This window comes from Ahaetulla prasina, chromosome 8, assembly GCF_028640845.1.
Source record: "Ahaetulla prasina isolate Xishuangbanna chromosome 8, ASM2864084v1, whole genome shotgun sequence".
NCBI classification, from domain to species: Eukaryota; Metazoa; Chordata; class Lepidosauria; order Squamata; family Colubridae; genus Ahaetulla; species Ahaetulla prasina.
The window spans coordinates 8,556,020-8,579,356 of NC_080546.1; the positions used below are offsets into that span (position 1 = coordinate 8,556,020).

At 44.2% G+C, this 23,337-nt stretch overlaps 1 protein-coding gene across 1 annotated transcript in view; it reads left to right on the forward strand.

Annotated features, from left to right (window-relative positions):
* The window catches only part of ADAMTS3 (ADAM metallopeptidase with thrombospondin type 1 motif 3), a 176,757-nt gene that overhangs the window by 3,426 nt on the left and 149,994 nt on the right, over window positions 1-23,337 (forward strand). Inside the window, exons 2-3 of the mRNA XM_058192902.1 lie at window positions 3,599-3,626; window positions 11,581-11,990. Of these exons, the coding sequence (XP_058048885.1) occupies window positions 3,599-3,626; window positions 11,581-11,990 (438 nt within the window). The remainder of the gene's footprint in view (window positions 1-3,598; window positions 3,627-11,580; window positions 11,991-23,337) is intronic.

Genomic DNA, 23,337 nt, shown 5'->3' on the forward strand with positions numbered 1-23,337 from the left:
TTTCTTCTACAACTTCTTAGGCGAAGAGTTTTAAAAATGCTTTTAAAAGTAAAAAAAAACCCTCTAATGATCACGCAGCTTTTTGCTACCGGTTCTCTGAACCACTTGCCGCCACCATTACCGGATCTGGCGATCCGGTCTGAACCGGGAGCATTTCACCCCTTGTTCTGCAGATTCCCCCCCCCACATGCCAAAAAAAACTTAGGTAGTCCTTGCCTGCCAATTAGTAAAAGGTTTGTTAAGTGAATCTGGTTTCCCCATTGACTTTGCTTGCCTGAAGGTCGCAAAGGGGATCATGTTATCCCGCTCCCCCTGGGGATAACTTCAATTGTCAAATACACTTTCAGTTGCCGAGTGTCTGAATTTTGAGATGTTGCAACGGTCGTTAGTGTGAAAAACGGTCATAAGTCGCTTTTTCCAGTGTTGTTGTAACTCCGAACAGTCGCTAAACAAATTGTTGCAAGTCAAGGACTGCCTTTACTTATGATGGTTGCAGCTTTCTCACGGTCACATGATCAAAATTTGCATGCTTGGCAACGGTCGTAAGTGTGAAAAACGGTCATAAGTCGCTTTTTCCAATGCTGTTGTAACTCCGAACGGTCGCTAAATGAACTGTTGCAAGCCGAGGACTGCCTTTACTTATGACGGTTGCAGCCTTCTCACGGTCACACGATCAAAATCCACATGCTCGGCAACTGGCAACGGTCGTAAGTGTGAAAAATGGTCATAAGTCACTTTTTTTCAGCGCCGTTGTAACTTCGAACGGTCCCTAAACGCATGGTTGTAAGTCAAGGACTGCCTGCATAGGATGATAAACCTCAACTGAAGTCAGTTCAGCGTGCAAGTTTAAAGAGACACCATAAAGCTGCAGGCAAAGGACACGGGTTTTTAAAGGCAGTTTTATATTGATGATGGATAGATATTTATGTTTATGGTGCGTTCTCTCTTTTTATATGACCATAAAAGCAGGGAAAATGGGTGAACTGTTTAGCCCTCCTGAATAAACAGAGGCTGCCAAGTTGTCTGAGGCTCTTTTAAAGTCCCTCCCTGGCCAATCCCCACATAAATTAAGACACACATAAATCCTAACTTTATGGTTAGAGAGCGGCTCGAATTTGAAATCACAGCTGCTGGTTTCCTTACTGAGGAGGGATCGAACTCTTGCACGGTGCGGCTAACTTTTGCATGCAGTAAAAGTTTTTGAAGAGGGACAGGAGGGTAGCTATTTCTCCCCTCAAGAATTTCAGACTGGAGCCTTTGGTTTGTTTGCTTGTTTGTTTAATTTATTTAATTTGTTTGCTTGCTTGTTTATATTTCTTAGCTGCCCATCTCCCTTAGAGAGGGGCTCTAGATAGTAAGAGGGCTCTGGGCGATTGGGAAATATGGACTATAAAGGATGGGATGGGATGGGATGGGATGGGGTGGGGTGGAGTGGAGTGGAGTGGAGTGGAATAGAGTAAAGTAAAGTAGAGTAGAGTAGAGTAGAGTAGAGCAGAGCAGAGCAGAACAGAACAGAACAGAACAGAACAGAACAGAACAGAACAGAAAATATAGAATGGAACAGAATGGAACAGAAATCGCAATGGAATGGAATGGAACAGAACAGAAATCGGAATAGAATAGAGTAGAGTAGAGAAGAATAGAATAGAATAGAATAGAATAGAATAGAATAGAATAGAATGGAATGGAATGGAATGGAATGGAATGGAATGGAACGGAACAGAAAATATAGAATGGAACGGAATGAAATGGAATGGAATGGAACGGAACAGAAATCGGAATAGAATAGAGTAGAGTAGAGTAGAGTAGAGTAGAGTAGAGTAGAGTAGAATAGAATAGAATGGAATGGAATGGAATGGAACGGAACGGAACGGAACGGAACGGAACGGAACAGAAAATATAGAATGGAACGGAATGAAATGGAATGGAATGGAACGGAACAGAAATCGGAATGGAATGGAATAGAATAGAATAGAATAGAATAGAATAGAATAGAATAGAATAGAATAGAATAGAATAGAATAGAATAGAATATTTGGAGTGGAATAGAATAGAATAGAATAGAATAGAATAGAATAGAATAGAATATTTGGAGTGGAATAGAATAGAATAGAATAGAATAGAATAGAATAGAATAGAATAAATCCTCGACTTTCAACAGTTCATTTAGTGACCTTTCAAAGTTACAACGCACTGAAAAAAGTGACTTATGACCATTTTTCATGTGATCAAATGTGATTGGCAACTGATTCATATTTATGACGCTTGCAGTGTCCTGGGGTCACGTGATCCCCTTTTGTGACCTTCTGTGAGCAAAGTGGGTGGGGAAGCCAGATTCACTTAACAACCATGGCAAGAAAGGTTGTAAAATGGGGGCAGAGTTCACTGAACAATTGACTCGTTCAGCAACAGAAATTTTGGGCTCAGTTGCGGTCCTAAATTGAGGACTGCCTGTACTTTATTGGCCAAGTGTGATTACACACACAAGGAATTTGTCCATATGGAACTAGGGCACAAATAATGTATTAATTACAACTTCTTTAGTATACTGTGTATAATTTAATAACAATAATAATAATAAATTCCTAGCAAGAATACTTCCTCGAAAGAAAGCTTTGAAATCTACTGTGGTCTTATTCCCATTTGTTTTTAATCCACTAGTAATTGCTGGCTTGATCAAAACTGTGCACACCGGTTAGTCCTTGACTTACAACCGTTTGTTCGGCAACTCTTTGTACCTTCTCTGAATAGAAGGCATCTGAGAAGCAATTGTTGAAATCTTCCTTTGATGCCCCTGCCTCTTGTCTCGTCTTCATCCTTGTGTTGTGGCCTTCCAGCGGCCAGCACAGCTGGAGGCAGACTCAGACATTGAGGAGGTTGGGAAGGAACATGGGCCCGTCCAGGAGCCTGGGAAAGCCTCTGATGAGTGCTCTGCGTTGGAGGCAGAGATGGGGCCATGGCCGTCTGACAGTTGTCAACTGCCTTCGGAGTCGGACATCAGTGGGGCAGAAGAACAGCTGGAGCCTGTTCCCAATGTGTGCATGTGCAGAGCTGCCAGGAGAAGGGAACAGCTAAGGAACAAGGGTCGACTCAGGAGTAAAGCCACAGGTGGACGGTGAATGGCCCCTCCCATAGGGAATAAAGAGGAGCAAAAGGGGAGGAGGGGAGTTTGCAGGAGACAATTAGTTCAATTCATGAGTGTGAAGATCTGTTCCTGATTTCTTGCCAAGTATTGTCTGCTCCAACGTGGCATTTGGAAGATATCGGCCTAGCCGCTCTCCACGTCTGATAACGGTTGGTAGTTGTGAAATCTCTTGAAAGATTGTTGGCCGGAACTTTGCTGGAGAGGAATTCACTTTAAACTAAATTAAAGGGGTTTTATCGGGACGAGGAGTCTGCTTCGTGCTTTTGGGAAGCCTAGGTCAGAATACCTTGCCAGAAAACAGACCAGAGAATCTGATGATTCTGGAATAAATTCCTTATCCTGGAATTTTAGGATGCTTTGACTAGGATACCTTTTGCAAAAATGGCTTTTTAGAGCGTCCTTCCCCTCTGGATGAGATCAGAAGTCAATTTATGTTTCTCTCCTTTCTTCTAGGCTACTCACCAGGAAACTGTTCAAACAGGTAAGTGGTTTTTGGTCAATTTGCTCTCATCATCATCATCATCTTTTAACGACCCCATAATCCCTTCCTGGGGTAGAGTCTGGGCAACTGAATGGAGCTAGCAGACTGTTTAATGGCCGGATGCCCTTCCTGTCACCAATGCGGAGTTTTGTTCAGCAGATATATTCTCAACCTGCAGAGAGAGAGAGAGAGAGAGGGAGGGAGGGAGGGAGAAATGTCAGCCTCTACCTAGGATCGAACTCACAGCCTCCTGATTGTGAGGCGAGAGCGCCACCTCTAGGCCACCGCACCACTCCAATTTGGTTATTTGTTGTTTATTTATTTGCATGTAATAAGCTGCTCAAAAAAATAAAGGTAACACTTAAACAACACAATATACAGCAGTTGAATGTGCTGACAACACAATCACACAAAAATTATCAATGGAAATCAAATTGAGCAACCCATGGAGGTCTGGATTTGAAGTTACGCTCAAAATTAAAGTGGAAAAACAACACTACAGGCTGATCCAACTTGGATGTAATGTCCTTAAAACAAGTTAAAATGAGGCTCAGTAGCGTGTGTGGCCTCCCTACAATGCCTGGACATGCTCCTGATGAGGTGGTGGATGGTCTCCTGAGGGATCTCCTCCCACATCTGGGCTAAAGCATCCCCCAACTCCTGGACAGTCTGTGGTACAACGTGGCGTTGGTGGATGGAGCGTCCATCTTTCCCAGCGTTATGACTTCCTCCGGAGAGCTGGGTCTCCTCATATAGGTTCAAAGCAGAATAGTTTGAGTCATTGGTGGCTTGAGTGAGAACTCTGGGTGTGCATTTCTGTTCGCGATCCATCTGCTTATATTAGGGTTATTGGGTTGCCTACAGTGTTCTCAAGAATCTTCTCGAACATCGAAGCGCAAAGGTGTTAATACGTCTTCCAAATCCAACTCCCTCTTCCAAACAATGTCACGGGGGGAATACCGTGGCTTTCCTGGTTCCGTTTTATTTTAACTGTTTAATAGAGTTGAAAGGGACTTTGTAGTTCATCTAGTCTAGAGGTCTCCAACCTTGGCAACTTTAAGCCTGACGGACTTCAACTCTCAAAATTCCCCAGCCAGTAAAGCTGGCTGCGGAATTCTGGGAGTTTATTTATTTATTTATTTATTTATTTATTTATTTATTTATTTATTTATTTATTTATTTATTTATTGTTTCAATTTCTATATCGCCCTTCTCCCAAAGGACTCAGGGCGGTTTACAGCCAAAGTAAAAACAATTAGTACAATTTTTAAAACCAGTTTAAAAGGAAAATTTAGAGTTGGTTGAAGAACTTAAAACCAGTAAAACCCCTTATTAAAACCCCACTAGGCCAGTCCTGCGCGATGAAACAGAAATGTTTTCAGCTCGCGTCGAAAGGTCCAAAGATCAGGGAGTTGGCGGATACCTGGTGGTAGCTTGTTCCAGAGAAGGCCCTCCCCCTGGGCACCGCCAGCTGACATTGACTGGCCAACGGCACCCTGAGGAGAACCTCCCTATGGGAGCGCACTGGTCGATGGGAGGTCGCCGGTAGCAGCAGGCGGTCCCGTAAGTAACCCGGTTCTATGCCATGGAGCGCTTTAAAGTTGAAGTCCACCAGGCTTAAAGTTTCCAAGGTTGGAGACCCCTGATCTAGTCCAACCCTTGCTCAAACAGGAGACCCTGTACCATGACTGGACAAGGGGCTGTCCAGTCTCTTCTTAAAAACCTCCAATGTTGGAGCACCCACAACCTCTGGAGGCAAGGAGTTCCATTGGTTCATTGTTCTAACTGTCAGGAAATTTCTTTTTAATTCTAGGCTGGTTCTCTCCTTGATTAGTTTCCATCTGTTGCTTCTTGTCCTGCCCTCAGGTGCTTTGGAGAATAGGTTGATCCCCTATTTTGAGAGAAATCTGCGTTTCAGAGCTACAACCCCAGAATCCTGGAAAGCAAACAGCAAAATTTTCTGGGGTTTGAGTGCCGTCTGCCAATGCATAAATTAAACCCTGAGTCATTTTCATTCATCCGCAGATGGCACCTTAGAGGAGAAGAGGAGCTAGAGGAAAAGAAAAAAAAAGCACGGATATAGATAGTCCTTGACTTACAACAGTTCATTTAGCAACCATTTGATGTGACAGCGGCATTAAAAGAAGTTGACTTACGGCCGTTTTTTTCACACTTAGCACTAGCATCCCCCCCCGGGTCACACGATCAAAATTTGGATGCTTGACAACGGATATTTATGACGTGTCCCGGGGTCACGTGATGCCCTTTTGCGACCGTCTGACAAGGAAAGGGCCTCTGGTGGCTCAACAGACTAATGCAGTCTGTTATATATATATTTTTTTTTAATAAAAAAGTTTTATTTTTACAACCATATCAAATAATTCATCCAATGTACAATTATATACAATTAGTCGGGCCTGCCCAGTCACCACCCCCCTTTTTAACTCTCTTCCCTCTTCTACCTTCTTCTACCTTCTTTCCAAACCTTCCTCTCCTTCTCTTATCTACATCCTCTCCTCCCTCCACCCTACACCTTCCTTCTCCCTCTACTATCCCTCTTCCTTCCTCTTCTCCTCTTTCCTACCTCCTACTCTCTCTTTTCTCCCTCCCCACCGTTCTAAAATGGTAACTGGGCAGACCCGACCCTACATTAATTCTTCAATAATCCCTGTACATTAACCATCACTCCATCCTCTACCCTCAAAACCCCCAGTTTCCCTCCCTTACCCCCACCCCCACCCCGACTTCCCAGAACAAAATGCAGGGTATCAAAACTAACAATCATAATCCAAAATAAATCCTAAATTATAATCTCTAGTCACTCCACACTTAATCACACTCTCAATTCCCCTCTCCTTCAGAAATATATCTAATACAAAATATTTCCTAAATTTACTCATATGCTATTCGATGCAGTCTGTTATTAACAGCAGCTGCCTGCAATTACTGCAGGTTCAAGTCCCACCAGGCCCAAGGTTGACTCAGCCTTCCATCCTTTATAAGGTAGGTAAAATGAGGACCCAGATTGTTGGGGGCAATAAAAGTTGACTTTGTATATAATATACAAATGGATGAAGACTATTGCTTGACATAGTGTAAGCCGCCCTGAGTCTTCGGAGAAGGGCGGGATATAAATGCAAATAAAAAAAAAAGAAAGAAAGAAAGAAATTCATCGGGGAAGCCAGATTCACTTAACAACCACCTTATGAACTTTACGTAGGGGTGGGCTTCAAAAATTGCCTGGTTGCTGGGTGGGTGTGGCTATGGTGGGTGTGGCCTAGTCGGCCTCCTGTGCCATGGTGGTGGTGGGGGGAGTTTTTGCCCTCCCCAGGCTCCGGAGGCTTTCTTTGAGCCTCCAGAAGAGCGAAAACGGCCTCCCCAGGCTCTGGAGGCCTTCCGGAGGCCCTTTCTGAGCTTCTGGTAGGCCCGTTTTTTGACCTCCCTGAGCCTCCACGCATACCGGCATCCAAAATGGGCTGCATGTGGACTCCTGAGAGGGGAGGGGAGGGGTGGGCGGGGCCAGCCAGGAGTGGGATTTGGGGGTTCTCCACAGAATCTTAGCAAGAGGTTCTCCTGAACCCCTGTACACCCCCAGCAGCCCACCTCTGACTTAACGCCTGCCGTGATTTGGTTAACGAGAAAGGTCATAAAATGGGACAACCTTCATGTCACAACCGACTGAGTAATTTTGAGCTCCGTTGGGGTCGTAAGTCAAGGACTCCCCCGTATCTTTGGCGTCAGGAAAGATCTGCCCTGCTAGATCTCTTCGAGGACCAAAGCAGGATCTACCCCCAAGAGGAAGGGAAGGAGGTCAAATTGACTCCGACAAGACCTGTGTTTAACACACAAAATCATCTATTGCAATATCCTTCCTGTAAAAGACTACTTCAGCTTCAATCGCAATATTACAGGAGCAAAAAATAGATTCAAGCTAAATGTCAACCGCTTCAAACTTGATTGCAGAAAATATGACTTCTGTAACAGAGTTGTTAATGCTTGGAACTCATTACCTGACTCCGTAGTCTCTACTCAAAATCCCAAAATCTTCAATCAAAAACTGTCTACTATTGACCTCATCCCATTCCTAAGAGGACTATAAGGGGCGTGCATAAGAGCACAAAAATGCCTACCGTTCCTGTCCTATTGTTCCCTTCATTATATCAAATTAATATAGCTGATGCATAGTTTTTTACTTATATATATATATATATTTTCTTCAAGATATGTTGTTTTATCTATGACAATTGTTTATGTATACTGTTGTGACAAAAAGAAATAAATTAAAAAAAAAAAGTTTCCAGCCTAAGTACATTCAAACGTCACGCCAAGTGGATGTTGGCTCACTGCATTTCAAGAGGTGAACTTGGCTGCTCTTTGCAAGCTGAAACCAGACATCCTCGAGCAATGCAAGGGCTGGTCATTAATTCTGAATCTACAAGAGAATTTTGAATGGCCCCTGTGGAATCTCTTGCCAACGACGCCCCCTACACACACACACACACACACACACACACACACACACAGTTGTTGAAGAGCTCATTCTCCACTGGCTAATTTTTGCAATCTGCACCTGCTTGGTTTTAAGGAAGCACCTTTCATTTGGAGAGACTCCTGAAAACATTGGGATTTCGCCGTTAACTTTTGGGGCTTTTAATCAGCAGAGTAAGATAGTAGGCAGCCATCGAACAGAGATGAGTTTTTCACGACGAAACGTTGCAGGAAGTGGGAATGTCTTATTTAATGAAAAGAAGGACTAGGGAGACCTGATACCAGTCTTCCCATTTTTTTTTAAATTTGCATTTATATCCCGCCCTTCTCCGAAGACTCAGGGCGGCTTACACTATGTCAAGCAATAGTCTTCATCCATTTGTATATTATATACAAAGTCAACTTATTGCCCCCCCAACAATCTGGGTCCTCATTTTACCTACCTTATAAAGGATGGAAGGCTGAGTCAACCTTGGGCCTGGTGGGACTTGAACCTGCAGTAATTGCAGGCAGCTGCTGTTAATAACAGACTGTCTTACCAGTCTGAGCCACAGAGGCCCCTTAAGGGGCTGCCACAAAGAAGAGGAGGGGATCGACCGATTCTCCAAAGCACCTGAAGGCAGGACAGGAAGCAACCGATGGAAAGTAATCAAGGAGAGAAACAACCTAGAATTAAGGAGAAATTTCCTAACCAGTGAGAACAATTAACCAGTGGAACGGCTCGCCTCTGGAAATTGTGAGTACTCCAACACTGGGGTTGTTTAAGAAGAGATTTGGACAACCATTTGTCTGGAATAGGATAAGGCAGTGATGGCTAATCTTTTCTGGACCGAGTGCTAAAAGCGTGCGTGCGAATGTGAACATGCGCCCCCGAACCCCACAAATGCTATGCGTGTGTGGCCCTCGTGCATTCAGCCCATCCCGGTGTGCATGTGCCCTGCCCCATGCATGTGTGCATGGCCTGCCATGCACCCCCCACCCCCCCACATGTGCGCACCTACCACATGTGCCCCGCGCATGTGTGCCTACATTCCCCCCACACATGCGTGGCAGTCCCCCGAAGACCAGCTGTCGGGCGGGAGGTGCGCATGTAGGCCTGACGGAGCTGAACTGGGGTGACGGCTCATGTGCCCATAGAGAGCGCTGCGTGCCACTTCTGGCATGCATGTCATAGGTTTGCCATCGCGGTGTATAGGGTCTCTTCTTTAAGCAGGGGGTTGGACTAGAAGACCTCCAGGGTACCTCTCAACTCTCTTATTCTGTTATTCTGATTGGGATGGCAACATTGAATCATGGTTTTCATTCCTGGGCACTCCCTCTCCTGACTCTTCAGCTTTAAATTCGGGACCGCCTTCTGTTACCACATGCCTCCCACCGGCCGGTACGCTCCCATAGAGAGGGTCTTCTCAGGGTGCCGTCTGCCAAACAGTGTAGGCTGGCGACCCCCAGGGGGAGAGCCTTCTCTGTGGGGGCACCTACCCTCTGGAATGAGCTTCCCCCAGGACTTCGACAACTTCCTGACCTCCGGACCTTTCGCCGCGAGCTGAAGACATATTTGTTCTTCCGAGCAGGACTGGCTTAATAGGGTTTTTAATTGGATTTTACTGGGGCTTATTTTATATTATGTATTTTATTTTAAATTTAGGCCATATTGAATAAGTTTTTTAATAATGTTTTTATTGTAATATATTGTATTGTTTTATCTGCCTGTTCATCGCCCTGAGTCCTTTGGGAGAAGGGCAGTATAAAAATTAAATTATTATTATTATTATTATTATTATTATTATTATTATTATTATTATTATTATTATTAAATGTAGCCAAGGACCTTTGTGTAGGACTACATTAAGCCAAGCCAAGCCAAGCCTAAGAGACCACCAGGGGTGAAATGCTACTGGTTCACACCGGTTCGGGCGTGTCGTGCGTGGTTCGGCGAACCGGTAGCAGAGGCAGCGCGAGGCTCTGCCCACTCACCCGGATGTCGTTACTTCCTGGTTTTAACCGGGAAGTAACCTGTTTTTGACCCTCTGCGCATGCGCTGAAGGCTTTGCGCACGCGCAGAGGGTCCAAAATCGCACGTGACGCGTGCACTTCCGAACCGGTAAGGAAGGTAAGTAGATTTCACCCTTGGTGTGCACCCTGTATTTCCTTAACCTGTGGTTGTTCCTTATGTTACCGTACATGTGATTGGAACATTTTTTGCTGGCGAGATGAACGAGCCAGGATTAATCAGATACCTGGAAGAAAGCCTTGGCTAGGTACTCCATTCACATTCTTCTACCAGTTCTCTTCTGAATTATTGCTCCGTCCTGATCTTTCATCCGCTATGTTTTAACGAAGTGACCATAGAAGGGAATTACTGGTGCGATGCGTTCAAATCTTTTTTAAATCTATGCTTTCTTTTGATGGCTTAGCAACTAACTCTTTCTCCTATGAAAAAGAAAAAATTAAATAAATCTTCCAATGGAAACTAAGTTCCGGCTTGTTTGTTTGGGTGCTTAAGAGAGATCTTAAAGACAAGCCATCATGGTCTTCTGTAGACCATCTCAGAAAGCAATACAAGACTGGAGAGGGTTAGGTGTCTTTGAGAGCTTGTCTGGGGAGAGCCCTGTGTGTCCTAGACCTGGAAAAAAAACCTGATTTTAGCTAAGATGAAGCATCCAAAGAGTACAGTTTCTGCATAAGGCACCATGTATGGTGATAGGATTCCATATCGTGGAGGTTTTAGTGATACTACTCAGGGTGAAGGAAATAAGGCCCAGCCATCTTAACATGGCCAAAACCAAGACTGTCAGTTGCACAAAATTTTGTTCCAAGAAGATTTTGTGGTTATTGATCTTGGAAGGAAGGAAGGAAGGAAGGAAGGAAGGAAGGAAGGAAGGAAGGAAGGAAGGAAGGAAGGAAGGAAGGAAGGATTTGAACTTTAATTGTGTAGAAGAGAACAGAGAGGGAGCAATCTCATCAGAGATAAACAAAATCAAATATTGAAATGAAATCAGGAAGGGAGGGAGGAAGGGAGGAAGGGAGGAAGGGAGGAAGGGAGGAAGGAAGGAAGGAAGGAAGAGGGAGACAGAGTAATGAAGGGGAAGAAAGGAAGGGAAAGGAAAGGAAAGGAAGAGGAAGGAAGGAAGGAAGGAAACATTTGAACTTTAATCATGTAGAAGAGAACAGAGACAGAGCAATCTCATCAGAGATAAACAATAAATTTTGAAACGAAATCAGGAAGGAAGGAAGGAAGGAAGGAAGGAAGGAAGGAAGGAAGGAAGGAAGGAAGGAAGGAAGGAAGGAAGGAAGGAAACATTTGAACTTTAATTTTGTAGAAGAGAATAGAGACAGAGCAGTCTCATCAGAGATAAACAAAATCAAATTTTGAAACAAATCAGGAAGGGAGGATGGAAGGATGGAAGGAAGGAAGGAAAGAGTCAAGGAATCAATGTGTAAATAAATTCTCTCTTTTTAAAAACAGAAACAACAAAGCACAGCCTAAAACCATATGCCTTAACCATCCCAGTCCGCAGCAGCGCAGACGGAAGCTACGTTTCCAACTTTGTTTCCGTAAGACATGTGAGAAGATTAGTAAGGGAAGTTTCGCCAACCCAACCCAAGGAACTCTACTTCAATGTATCCGCTTTTGGGAGAGAATTTCACCTCCGACTGCGGCCTAACACTCGTCTGATAGCTTCTGGTGCAGTGGTGGAATGGTATGAAGATTCTCCATTGTCCTACAATGACACAGAAGAGGTTCACCAGGATCGAGGTGAGGGGGTCACGGAGAGGCTATGGAAAAAGGAATCCCTACGGACCAACTGTGCTTACATTGGCGATCTGGTGGATGTCACAGGAGCTTCTGTCGCCGTGAGCAACTGTGATGGCCTGGTAAGATATGTATAAAGTTTTGGCAGTGGTTTGCTCTCCAAGCTTGTTTCAATGTAAGTTTCTGAACGTTTCGTTACCATACTAGGTAACATCATCAGTAGGGTTGTCTTGTCCTGTCCTCCTTAGCTTAGAAATGTCTCAGTGTGGTCAGTTGGTTCTTGTGATTGGTTGTTTGTTTGGAGCTATCTTTAAATTGTGAGCGGCTGATTGGTTCTCTTTGTTGATCGGTCATTCAAACGGTCTGATTTCCTACTTCCGTGATGGCGAACCTATGGCATGCGGGCCACAGGTGGCATGTGGAGCCATATCTGTGGGCATGCGAGCATTGCCTTCGCTCAGTTCCAGCACGCATGTGCGCACCAGCCACGTTGTTCTGTCCCCCTCCCCACCTCACGCAGAAGTGAGCGGCTAATAGACCTTTATTGTTCAACCAACCTGGATTTCCCTCGTGGACAACAGACTTGGCAGCTACAGTCCAAATGCCTGCCAAGTGCCAAGTTCCTTATCTCTTTCGGAGATGGAAACCCACGTGTCTGTAATCAGTTGCCAGGGCAGCCAAGAGCACACAGAAGAATCCTTTACACAACCCAGGCCTTTAATTCCAAAACAGCCAATGCTGTCGTGTCCCACTCCTCCGCTGACGGCCGGGTCAGGGAAATCCGAATCAGGTGTGCCTCTGCAGCTCTGCCAAAGTCCTAGCAAAGTCCTCAGGGCAGGCAGGAGACCAGAAAGTGACTTCAGCAAGATATGTTTAGACTTTGCCTGACTCAGAGACTGCCAGAAAGCAGATCCTTTATATAGGCCATGGGGTGTGGCTCCATGACTCAGCACTTATCCAGGCCTGCCCCTCCCTTCCTTCTGACGCCGCTGCCTATCAATTCTTCTGAAGCGAGGGTCACTCCAATCGGCAGCTGTTGGTAATAAACCTTCCTCAGGCTCACATGCTGTGGAGGAGGGGGAGGGGTCTAGTTGCTCCGTTTGCCTGGGCATGGAGCCAGAGCTGGGGGCTGGAGATACTTGCTCTTCTTCAGCCTGTCTGGGCATGGAGCCAGGGCTGGGGCCGGGAGATGCCCCCTCCTCAGCCTGTCTGGGCATGGAGCCAGGGCTGGGGCCGGGAGGCATGCTAGGACATTCTTCAGCGTTCGGAAGCAGACCCCGGCTGTGGTGGTGAGATCGGACGAGACACAACAGATGCAAAGTTCATACTTTGAAGCTTTTGTCCATCACAAGGGCCAGATGGCAACTCCACCCGCTTTTATCCCCTGTGGGGTGTGGCTCAGTGACTCAGCTATCTCTGAGCCTGCCACACCTCTTGCTTTGCTGCGCATGCTTAACTTTTCGTCGCTGCCTCTGGTCAATCCAAGATTGATCCTCAGCAGCTGGAGCCTGAGGCATTGCCAGGTAGGAGGAGGGTCCGGGAGAGGAAGGCCTTATCATCTCCTCCTCCTGGCCTGCAGCTGGAGCCTGGGGCGGTGCCAGAGAGGAGAGTCCTGGAGAGGAAGGCCTTATCGGCTCCTCCTCATCACTCTCAGAGTCATCCTCCTCCATGAGGACAGGCTTGGGGGCCGGAGTCACAACACACGTGATCAAAATTTTGACGCTTGGCAACTGACTCATATTTATGATGATCGCAGTGTCCCAGAGTCATGTGATCCCCTTTTTGTGACCTTCTGACCAGCAAAGTCAGTGAGGAAGCCGGCTTCACTTTATAGCCAGGTTATTTGCTTAACAACTGCGGTGATTCACTCAGCAGCTGTGGCAAGAAAGGTCATAAAATGAGGGAAGACGTATTTAACGGCCATTTCGCCAAGCAGAGGAAATTTTGGACTCGTTTGTGATACGTAAGTCGAGGACTTACCCGCATTGATGAAAAAGTATCGATCCTACTTGGGTGATTTACAATCATTTCGGCCAAACATTGCATAGGAAGAAATATCCTTCTCCTATCCTTGCATAGGAAGAAGATCCTTCTCTGTGGGGGCTCCCACCCTCTGGAACGAACTTCCCCCGGGTTTACGCCAAATACCTGACCTTCGGACCTTCCGCCACGAATTGAAAACACATCTATTTATTCGCGCGGGGCTGGCTTAAATTTTATTGGTTTTAAATTTTCTATTATTAATTTTAAGGGTTTTTTTAGTTTTATATATTTTAAAGTTTCTAGGCCAATTATCTAATAAGTTTTTTAATCTGTATTTTAATTGTATATTGTACCGTTTGTTTTATCTTGGCTGTACACCGCCCTGAGTCCTTCGGGAGAAGGGCGGTATAAAAATCGAATTAATAATAATAATAATAATAATAATAATAATAATAATAATAATAATAATAATAATAATAATAATATCCATCTGGGTTCAGTTCCAAGCCAGGAGAAAGACACTGGAAACATGGAGGCTGATTGGAAAGATGGTTTAATGATGAAGCAGAACCACCAAGCCCATGGTTCTGCGGCAGCTGACAAAATGGAGTTGAGAGTGGGGGAGGTTTTATACCTTCTCTTGGGCTTTGCACTTGAGCTTCCTGTTCCTGTGCAAGAACATATATTCTATTGGCTATTGTCAGACTCCCATGGGCTCATGTAGGGGTTATGTAGGGGTCATAGCTGGCTCTATAGGCAAAGTACAAATCCTAGGTGTTTGTCTGAGCTAAGTCTGGTTGAAGTTTCTGAGGGTGGTGCAACTGAAAGAGTTTTGGGCCATTCCTATTGTGGCTGAGGGCTGCAGGGAATTTCAAAATATCCTGTCTTGAATGGATTTCTGCCTGCAGTATTTGCTAGTATTTGCTAGTAGAGATACCTAGATACTCAACTTCTTTCAATAAGCTCTTTATCTCTTAAGTGCTGGCATCTGCTGAGGGCTGTTAAGAAAGGTGGGGGCTGCTTTCTGCCCCCCAAGAGCATGTTTCTCCATTTCTCCCTTTAGGGAAATACATCACATTCTGCCTTTTTAAAATATTTCCCAAAATATTTCATTTTTCTAGGAGGTGGGTGGGTGCTGGCTTTCCACAACTGTATCGTTTTTCTTCCAAATGGAATTGTTTGCAAAGCTTCTGGTGATCTGAATCGAATCATTGCATCACTGGGTTCAATAATGATTATTTTTCTAGTCTCCAGTTAATTTTTTACCCAAACTCTTAAGAGTCTTTTAACTAAAAATGCTGAGCTCAGGGGGGGGAGGGGAGAGGGGGGTGTTGTTTGTTTGTTTCGAAGGAAAGGCTTCCAGGTAAAGATTCCCAGGAATTTCGAAGACATTTGAAGCACAGACATGGATTCTCTCAGCTGTAGAAAACAGGGGTGAAATGCAACATTTTTTACTACCGGTTCTGTGGGCATGGCTTGGTGTGTGTGTGGGGGGTAATGTATCTAGGTGGGCGTGGCCAACTTTTTTTTTTTACTTTTAAGAATATTTTTTCTACAACCTCTTTGGCCGAAGAGGTTTTAAAAAAATGCTTTTAAAAGGCTCTGACGATCCCAGCTGAGTTGCCTGATCATCAGATGCTTCAGTAGAAAAAATGCTTTTAAAAGGCTCTGATGAACCCAGCTGAGTAGCCTGATTGTCAGAGGATTTTTTCTTTTAAAAGCATTTTTTTTTGTCTTTAAAAGAAAAAAAAAAGCCTCTGACAATCAGGCAACTCAGCTGGGATCGGCAGAGCCTTTTAAAAGCATTTTTTTTACAACCTCTTCAGCCAAAGACATTGTAGAAAAAATGCTTTTAAAAGTGAAAAAAAAACTCTGATGATCGTGTGACTCAGCTGGCCATGGGGGTGGGGAGGAGCAGGGATTTTTGCTACCGGTTCTCCGAACCACCCACCACCATTGCTACCGGATCGGGCCATCCGGTCCAAACCGGGAGCATTTCACCCCTGGTAGAAACCCAGCATGGAAGTCAGCAATTTGTGGTGAAGGCTTCTGCTATTTTCACCGACGTTGGGCAGATACAATCTTGAGATATTTTGGGCGGTGGGTTGCTTCTCCCTTCTTAGTCTGGTAGGTAAAAATATGAGGAATTGATTTATTTTATTTATATATCAGACGTGGTGAGATCGGGCATCTCACTCACAGAACGGCTTCTGAGAATGCAGAACTAGACTAGAAGACCTCCAAGGTCCCTTTCCAACTCTGTTTTTCTCTTAATGCACGGTTGATGGGCCAAACTTAAAAGAGGAGCTGGACTCCTGAAAGTTGCTAGAATTGAGTCTGGAGGAGTGTGTCATTTAGCCTGGAAAAATCTCCGCGAATGCAGAGGTGGATTTCAGCAGGTTCTAACCAGTTCTGGAGAACCGGTAGCAGAAATTTTGAGTAGTTCGGAGAACCGGTAGTAAAAATTCTGACTGGCCCCACCTCCATCTATTCTCTGCCTCCCAAGTCCCAGCTGATTGGGAGGAAATGGGGATTTTACAGTATCCTTTCCCTGTAGTGGGGAGGGAATGGAGATTTTACAGTATCCTTCCCCTGGAGTGGGGTGGGAATGGAGACTTTACAGTATCCTTCCCCTGCCACGCCCACCAAGCAATGCCACGCCCACCAAGAGAACCGGTAGTAAAAAAATCTGAAACCCACCACTGCTCGAATGGCTGGGTACCAATCTACTTTTAGGTTATGGGAAGCCAGGAATCAGGTATATGAAGGTGGAGCATATAATAGGCTTTCTCAGATCTATCCTCAACCTTCTTTTGATTTTTGGAAGCAAAACCACAAGGAGATTTTCACCTCTTGGTGATGTTGGAGTGACCATCATGGGTAAATAGTGGATTAGAAAATAGAATAATGGGGCTCAAAGGGTCCATGGCAGGGAGTGAGTGAATTTATTTATTTATTTATTTATTTATTTATTTACATTTATATCCCGCCCTTCTCCGAAGACTCAGGGCGGCTTACACTATGTTAGCAATAATCTTCATCCTATTTGTATATTTATATACAAGTCAACTTATTGCCCCCAACAATCTGGGTCCTCATTTTACCTACCTTATAAAGGATGGAAGGCTGAGTCAACCTTGAATGAGAGGGAGAGGAAAAAGAAAAAAACGAGGGGGGAAAGAGAGAGAGAGAGAGAGAGAGAGAGAGAGAGAGAGAGAGAGAGAGAGCCATTTCCCACTGAAAGTATCCTGAGCTACAAAACCCAGGTAGGTGTGGCTGGGGCGGTGTCATGTGACCGAGTGGGAGTGACATTGAATTGGCCACGCCCACCCAGATTTTGTGACTCCCAGTGTTTTCTTTTCTGTGGGAAACGGGTGCAAATGGCTCTTTGAGTGTTTAAGGTTGTTGTTTTTTTCCCCCAGATGTTTCATTTCCAACTAGTTGTACTGATGATGTTACCTAGTTTGGTAGTGAAACGTCTGCAAGGAAACAACTAAGCTCAGAGAACACCAAGGACCCCACAGCTCATCCCCGAGCTACAAATAATTCTCCTCCATCGACAACACCAATTTTACCATCTGGGGAAAAGGAACAGAACAAGGAACAGAAAAAGTCACAAACGTCACCCTATCGTTTAGCCAGGGTTTTTTTGTTGTTTTTTTTTTTTACTGGAGAACATTTAAATTAAAATTATTTAAGAAAACAAAACATGGTACCCTCCCTATGTGATGAGACGTTGTGATCCCCCAATTTTCCCAGCCTAAAATGCAAGCTAGACTCCTGGGAGTTCTAGTCCTGGCCAACCCATCTGGACAGCCTCCATGGAAGCTATGATACAAGTTGGAGGTTTTGAAAGTCAGACAGGACTAGAAGGCCAGCTCTTTCCAGAATGGACTGGAAGCCAAATTCCATCGAAACTGAACTTTTGCATGCAAACCGCTTGCTCAGCGGACGTGTGAACAGGCGGAGAAGGCTGGAGCGAACACCGCGGGACCTGCGGCAAAATGATCGATCCATGTTAGAATCCAGTCTCTTCGGAATCATTACAGATCTCTTCTGGATAGACGCCGTTCCCCTGTGCATAAATCTGCTTTTTTGGCTCTTGGGGAGAAAATTGCCCTTTGCGTTTTGCTACATTTTTCTTCCTTCCTTTCCTTTCCCGCCGTTCTCATTGGAAAAGATCCTGAATAACGCGTGCCAAATCCACCTTTTTTTTTCTGAGAAAGCACTCTCGAATGCAGAAAGCGTTCAGAAAAGAATGAAACGGCCTTGAACTGGCCTCTTTCGCAGCCTTTCCCAGATGTTGCAACCTCTGCTGGGAAGGAGAGACCTCTTGGGTTCCGTGGAATCAACCTGGCAAGACCAGCGAAAACAGACTCCTGAACGCAGAATATTCAGCCAGATACATCCATCAACGTGCACCAGCTTCCTAGTTGGGGAATGGGAACAGCAATAGTAGCTGTAAAATAGCCAGTTTGGTGCAGTGGTTAAGGTGCTGGCCTAGAAACTAGGAGAAAGTCAGTTCTGGTTCCACCCTAGGCATATAAAGCTGACTGGGTATGTTATACCATCACATATGCATAACATACCCTGTCGTAAAAGCTGGCTGGGTGACTTTGGGCCAATCACCAGGAGTCAGTGAGTTCTAGTTCCGCCTTAGACATGAAAGCTGCCTGGGTGACTTTGGGCCAATTGTTGTGACCCAGGCCCAAGTAGGTAGTAATAAACTTAGTCCGTGGAAAAACAAACTTTATTCGAACAGCCGGGAATTACTTCATTCCCAACATCGTTCAGCTCAAAGTAAAACAAATGCCTCCCAACACAAATTCCTCAGTTATCTCACAAACTTTAGTCCAATTAGGCAAACTGCCAAAGGCCCTTCCTGGCAAACGTCCAGAAGCCACAAACACAAAGCCGTACACGAAGCAGAAGACGCAGCTACAACGTTGTTTTCTGGCAAAGCTCAAACGCTGGTGCTGGTCTGTTTTAAACCTTATGGGAGGGACCAATCAACTCTTGGCCCTACTCCTGAGTTGTCCTCTCTGCTTGAGCTGCTCTTGCCTTCTGGTAGCTCTTCTCATGTGTGCATTAGGAACAGGTGCCTCCTGTTCCTCTGCCTCACTACTATCAGTCTCTGGAGGCTCTGGAGTCCGCACCTCACTCCCCGATGCTCCTGGCCTCACCTCAGCCTCATCGCTGTCTGACTCTGTTGCCAGCTCCGTAGATTGCTGACAGACCACACCACCAATCACCAGGAGACGGTGAGTTCTAGTTCCGCTTTAGACATGAAAGCTGGCTGGGTGACTTTGAGCCAATCACTTTCTCTCAACACAGCCCACCTCACAAGATTGCTGTTGTCGTGAAAGTAGAAGGAGGATGTTTCTTTAAGTTGCTTGTAAAATAATAAAGGTGGGATAAAAATCTAATCAATAAAATAAAAAAAATGAATAGGTCTACATTGAAGTAGAGTTTGGGAAGGATTGGTTGCAAATGAAAAAAATTCTCCTTCTTCCTGCTTTCTATAGCTAGCATGTTATCTCTTCTTCTTTCAGTATATCCTCTCACTCCATAATTAACTAAACCGCAGAATGGAACTGGCAAGTGGGTTTGGGGTTGTTGTTGTTTTTGTACTTTTTCCAGTGGGTGTAATAAGACTGCTTTAATAAAAGTCACACACACACACACACACAATAATTCATTTATTTCCCCTGCTGCCATATAATCTAATCTAAAAAAAAATATTATTTTTTTTTTAGATTTTTTAAATTTCTAAATTTTAAATTTTTAAATTTTCTGTAATTTTATATGGGGTATTTTAGGTTGGTCAATTTGACGGTTTTAATTCGGCCATTATTGAATAGGTATTTTAAATTGATTTTTTAACTTTGTATACTTATTGCTTTTTATCTTGGCTGTACACCGCCCTGAGTCCTTCGGGAGAGGGGCGGTATAGAAGTTTAATTAATAAATAATCTGGATTTATTATGATGGCGTACAATCTGCGGAAATGTCCTTTTTTTGGCAATGGGAATTTAGAAGTTTTTCAGGTTCATTTCCCTTCCCTTGTTTCCAAGAAAGGATGAATGAAACGTTCAATAAGTCCCTTGATAAAATCCAGAAATTGAATGCATGTATGAGAAAGAATCTATGTACCGGGTAATGATGGGAGAACAATACATAACGTATTAACAGACCTCACGGTCTAAACACGGGGTCTCCAACCTTGGCAACTTTAAGCCTGGAGGACTTCAACTCCCAGAATGTCCTAGCCAACTTTGCTGGCTGGGGCATTCTGGGAGTTGAAGTCCTCCAGGCTTAAAGTTGCCAAGGTTGGAGACCTCTGGTCTAAACAACTCTTTCCGACAATCACATGTTAAGCTATGCTCAGATTTAAGACTGTTTCCAACAAGGAAACATTTATTTAGGTAGCAGAAAAGGGACGTGGTGGCTCAGTGGCTAGGACGCTGAGCTTGTCGATCGAAAGGTTGGCAGCTCAGCGGTTCGAATCCCTAGTGCTGCCGTGTAACAGGGTGAGCTCCCGTTACTTGTCCCAGCTTCTGCCAACCTAGCAGTTTTGAAAGCATGTAAAAAATGCAAGTAGAAAAATAGGGACCACCTTTGGTGGGAAGGTAACAGCATTCCGTGCGCCTTTGGCATTGAGTCATGCCACCACAAGACCAGGGAGATGTCTTCAGACAGTGCTGGCTCTTCGGCTTTGAAACGGAGATAAGCACCGCCCCCTAGAGTCGGGAAGGACTAGCACGTATGTGCAAGGGGAACCTTTACTTTAACCAGCAGAAACTTTGCTTTGATGAGAAGATAAATATGAACCTGAATTTGAAAGAGATGCTCGTATAATTCAAAAAATATTTTCCAAACCCTTTATTGTATGTATTTAACGATTTAAAATAAACCAACAATTATTTTAATTTTTGACGTTCGCATTTCGTTCTGTCCCTCCTTTGGCACCCTTTCTTTCATGATACTATTCCACCATTTCTTTGATATTAGTGTAACTCTTGTCCCGCAGCGAGTTGTCCATGGCGAGTTGGCCGCGGAGAGGTGGCCATAGCAAGTTAGCTGTGGCGAGTGAGCCATGGCAAGTTGGCCACGGTGAGGTGGCTGTGGTACGTTGGCTGTGGCAAGTTGGCCATGGTGAGTTGGCCATGGTGGATTGACCACAACAAATTGTCATTGACCCATGAGGTAAATCACAGAAAACACAGGATACACAGAAGAAAAAGGCAGGAGAAAAGGGAAACGCCCCCTCCTCACCCATTGCAACCAACCATGGCGCAGATTGCCTCATGCAGGAACCAGCACTCTGGCACCAATCAACTGTCTGTTCTGGACTGCGCTACCCCACAATTGATACTCCTGCGTGAGGCAGTCTGCACCGTGATTGGTTGCAATGGGTGTGGAGGGGGAGTTTCCCTGTTTTCCCGCCTTTTTCTCCTTTCTGCCCTGTCTTCTCTGTGATTTACCTCACGATGCTCTTATTGCCCGACTCTCCTAGTTTGCTATGTGTATAATTGTAAAATATATTTATTTATATAAAACTACAAGTTTGTGTCAACCTCATTGACCTCATTTGGACACTGGCTGCGCATTTCTCTGACAGGATTACTTTTTTAAAAAAAATCTATTTCATTGAACCCTTGGAAACCATTTTTTCTTATCCTCGATAGTTACTAATACTCTTAATTCTTTTTTTTTCTTCCTATTGAAAAGTATATTGTGATAGAATTGCTGAACGTGGTTGCAGTGTTGTTAAAAGGAGTCTCTTTGTGGGGTCCCACTCCAGATTGTGTAAATGGATATAATGGAGCATTCTGGAGCGACTCCAACTGCTGTTCTACATATGTTCAGCTAATCATCTCTACCAAAATTAAGATATTTGCATAGTTCTTCTTCCAGTCGTCTGGCGGGAGATGATGACATAAACGATTATGCTAATCAGACAAATGCAGATCAGATGCAAGGAATAGGAGCTGTTCCTAAATCTCTCATCTGGAAAGACAGATGTTGGCTGGATTTTTGAAAGTTTTTTTTTTCTTATTTGGTTACTGAATAAACCCCATCTTCTGATTTTGCATTGCAAGTAGTTAGAATAACAGAGTTTGGAAGGGCCCTTGGAGGTAGGGGTGAAATGCTCCCAGTTCGGACCGGATCAGGCGATCCGGTAGCCATGGTGGCGGGTGGTTCCGAGAACCGGTAGCAAAAATCCCTGCCTCTCCCCATACCCAGATGAGGTGCCTGATCGTCAGAGGCTTTTTTTTTTTTAACTTTTAATAGCATTTTTTAAAAGGTAAAAAAGCTGAAGCCTGCTAGGCAAAAAATGGGGGGGGGTATAGGCAAAAATTGAAGGGGTTTGGGGTTCGTTTGAGAGAGAGAGAGAGAGAGAGAGAGAGAGAGAGAAAGGAAAGGAAAGGAAAGGAAAGGAAAGGAAAGGAAGGAAGGAAGGAAGGAAGGAAGGAAGGAAGGAAGGAAGGAAGGAAGGAAGGAATAAAAGAAAGAAAGAAAGAAAGAAAGAAAGAAAGAAAGAAAGAAAGAAAGAAAGAAAAAAAGAAAGAATAACTAACAGAGTTGGAAGGCACTTTTGAGGTCTTTCTAAGAAAGAGGATGGAAGGAAGGAGAAAAGAAAGTGGAAGGAAGGAAGGAAGGAAGGAAGGAAGGAAGGAAGGAAGGAAGAAAGAAAGAAAGAAAGAAAGAAAGAAAGAAAGGAAGAAAGGATAACAGTAACAGAGTTGGAAGGCACTTTGGAGGTCTTTCTAAGAAAGAGGACGGAAGGAAGGAGAAAAGAAAGTGGAAGGAAGGAAGGAAGGAAGGAAAGAAAGAAAGAAAGAAAGAAAGAAAGAAAGAAAGAAAGAAAGTATAACAGTAACAGAGTTGGAAGGCACTTTTGAGGTCTTTCTAAGAAAGAGGACGGAAGGAAGGAGAAAAGAAAGTGGAAGGAAGGAAGGAAAGAAAGAAAGAAAGAAAGAAAGAAAGAAAGAAAGAAAGAAAGAAAGAAAGAATAACAGTAACAGAGTTGGAAGGCACTTTTGAGGTCTTTCTAAGAAAGAGAGCAGAAGGAGGGAGAAAAGAAAGTGGAAGGAAGGAAGGAAGGAAGGAAGGAAGGAAGGAAGGAAGGAAGGAAGAAAGAAAAAAGAAAGAAAGAAAGAAAGAAAGTATAACAGTAACAGAGTTGGAAGGCACTTTTGAGGTCTTTCTAAGAAAGAGGAAGGAAGAAAGAAAGGAAGGAAGGAAGGAAGGAAGGAAGGAAGGAAGGAAGGAAGGAAGGAAGGAAGAAAGAAAGAAAGAAAGAAAGAAAGAAAGAAAGAAAGTATAACAGTAACAGAGTTGGAAGGCACTTTTGAGGTCTTTCTAAGAAAGAGGACGGAAGGAAGGAGAAAAGAAAGTGGAAGGAAGGAAGGAAGGAAGGAAAGAAAGAAAGAAAGAAAGAAAGAAAGAAAGAAAGAATGAATAACAGTAACAGAGTTGGAA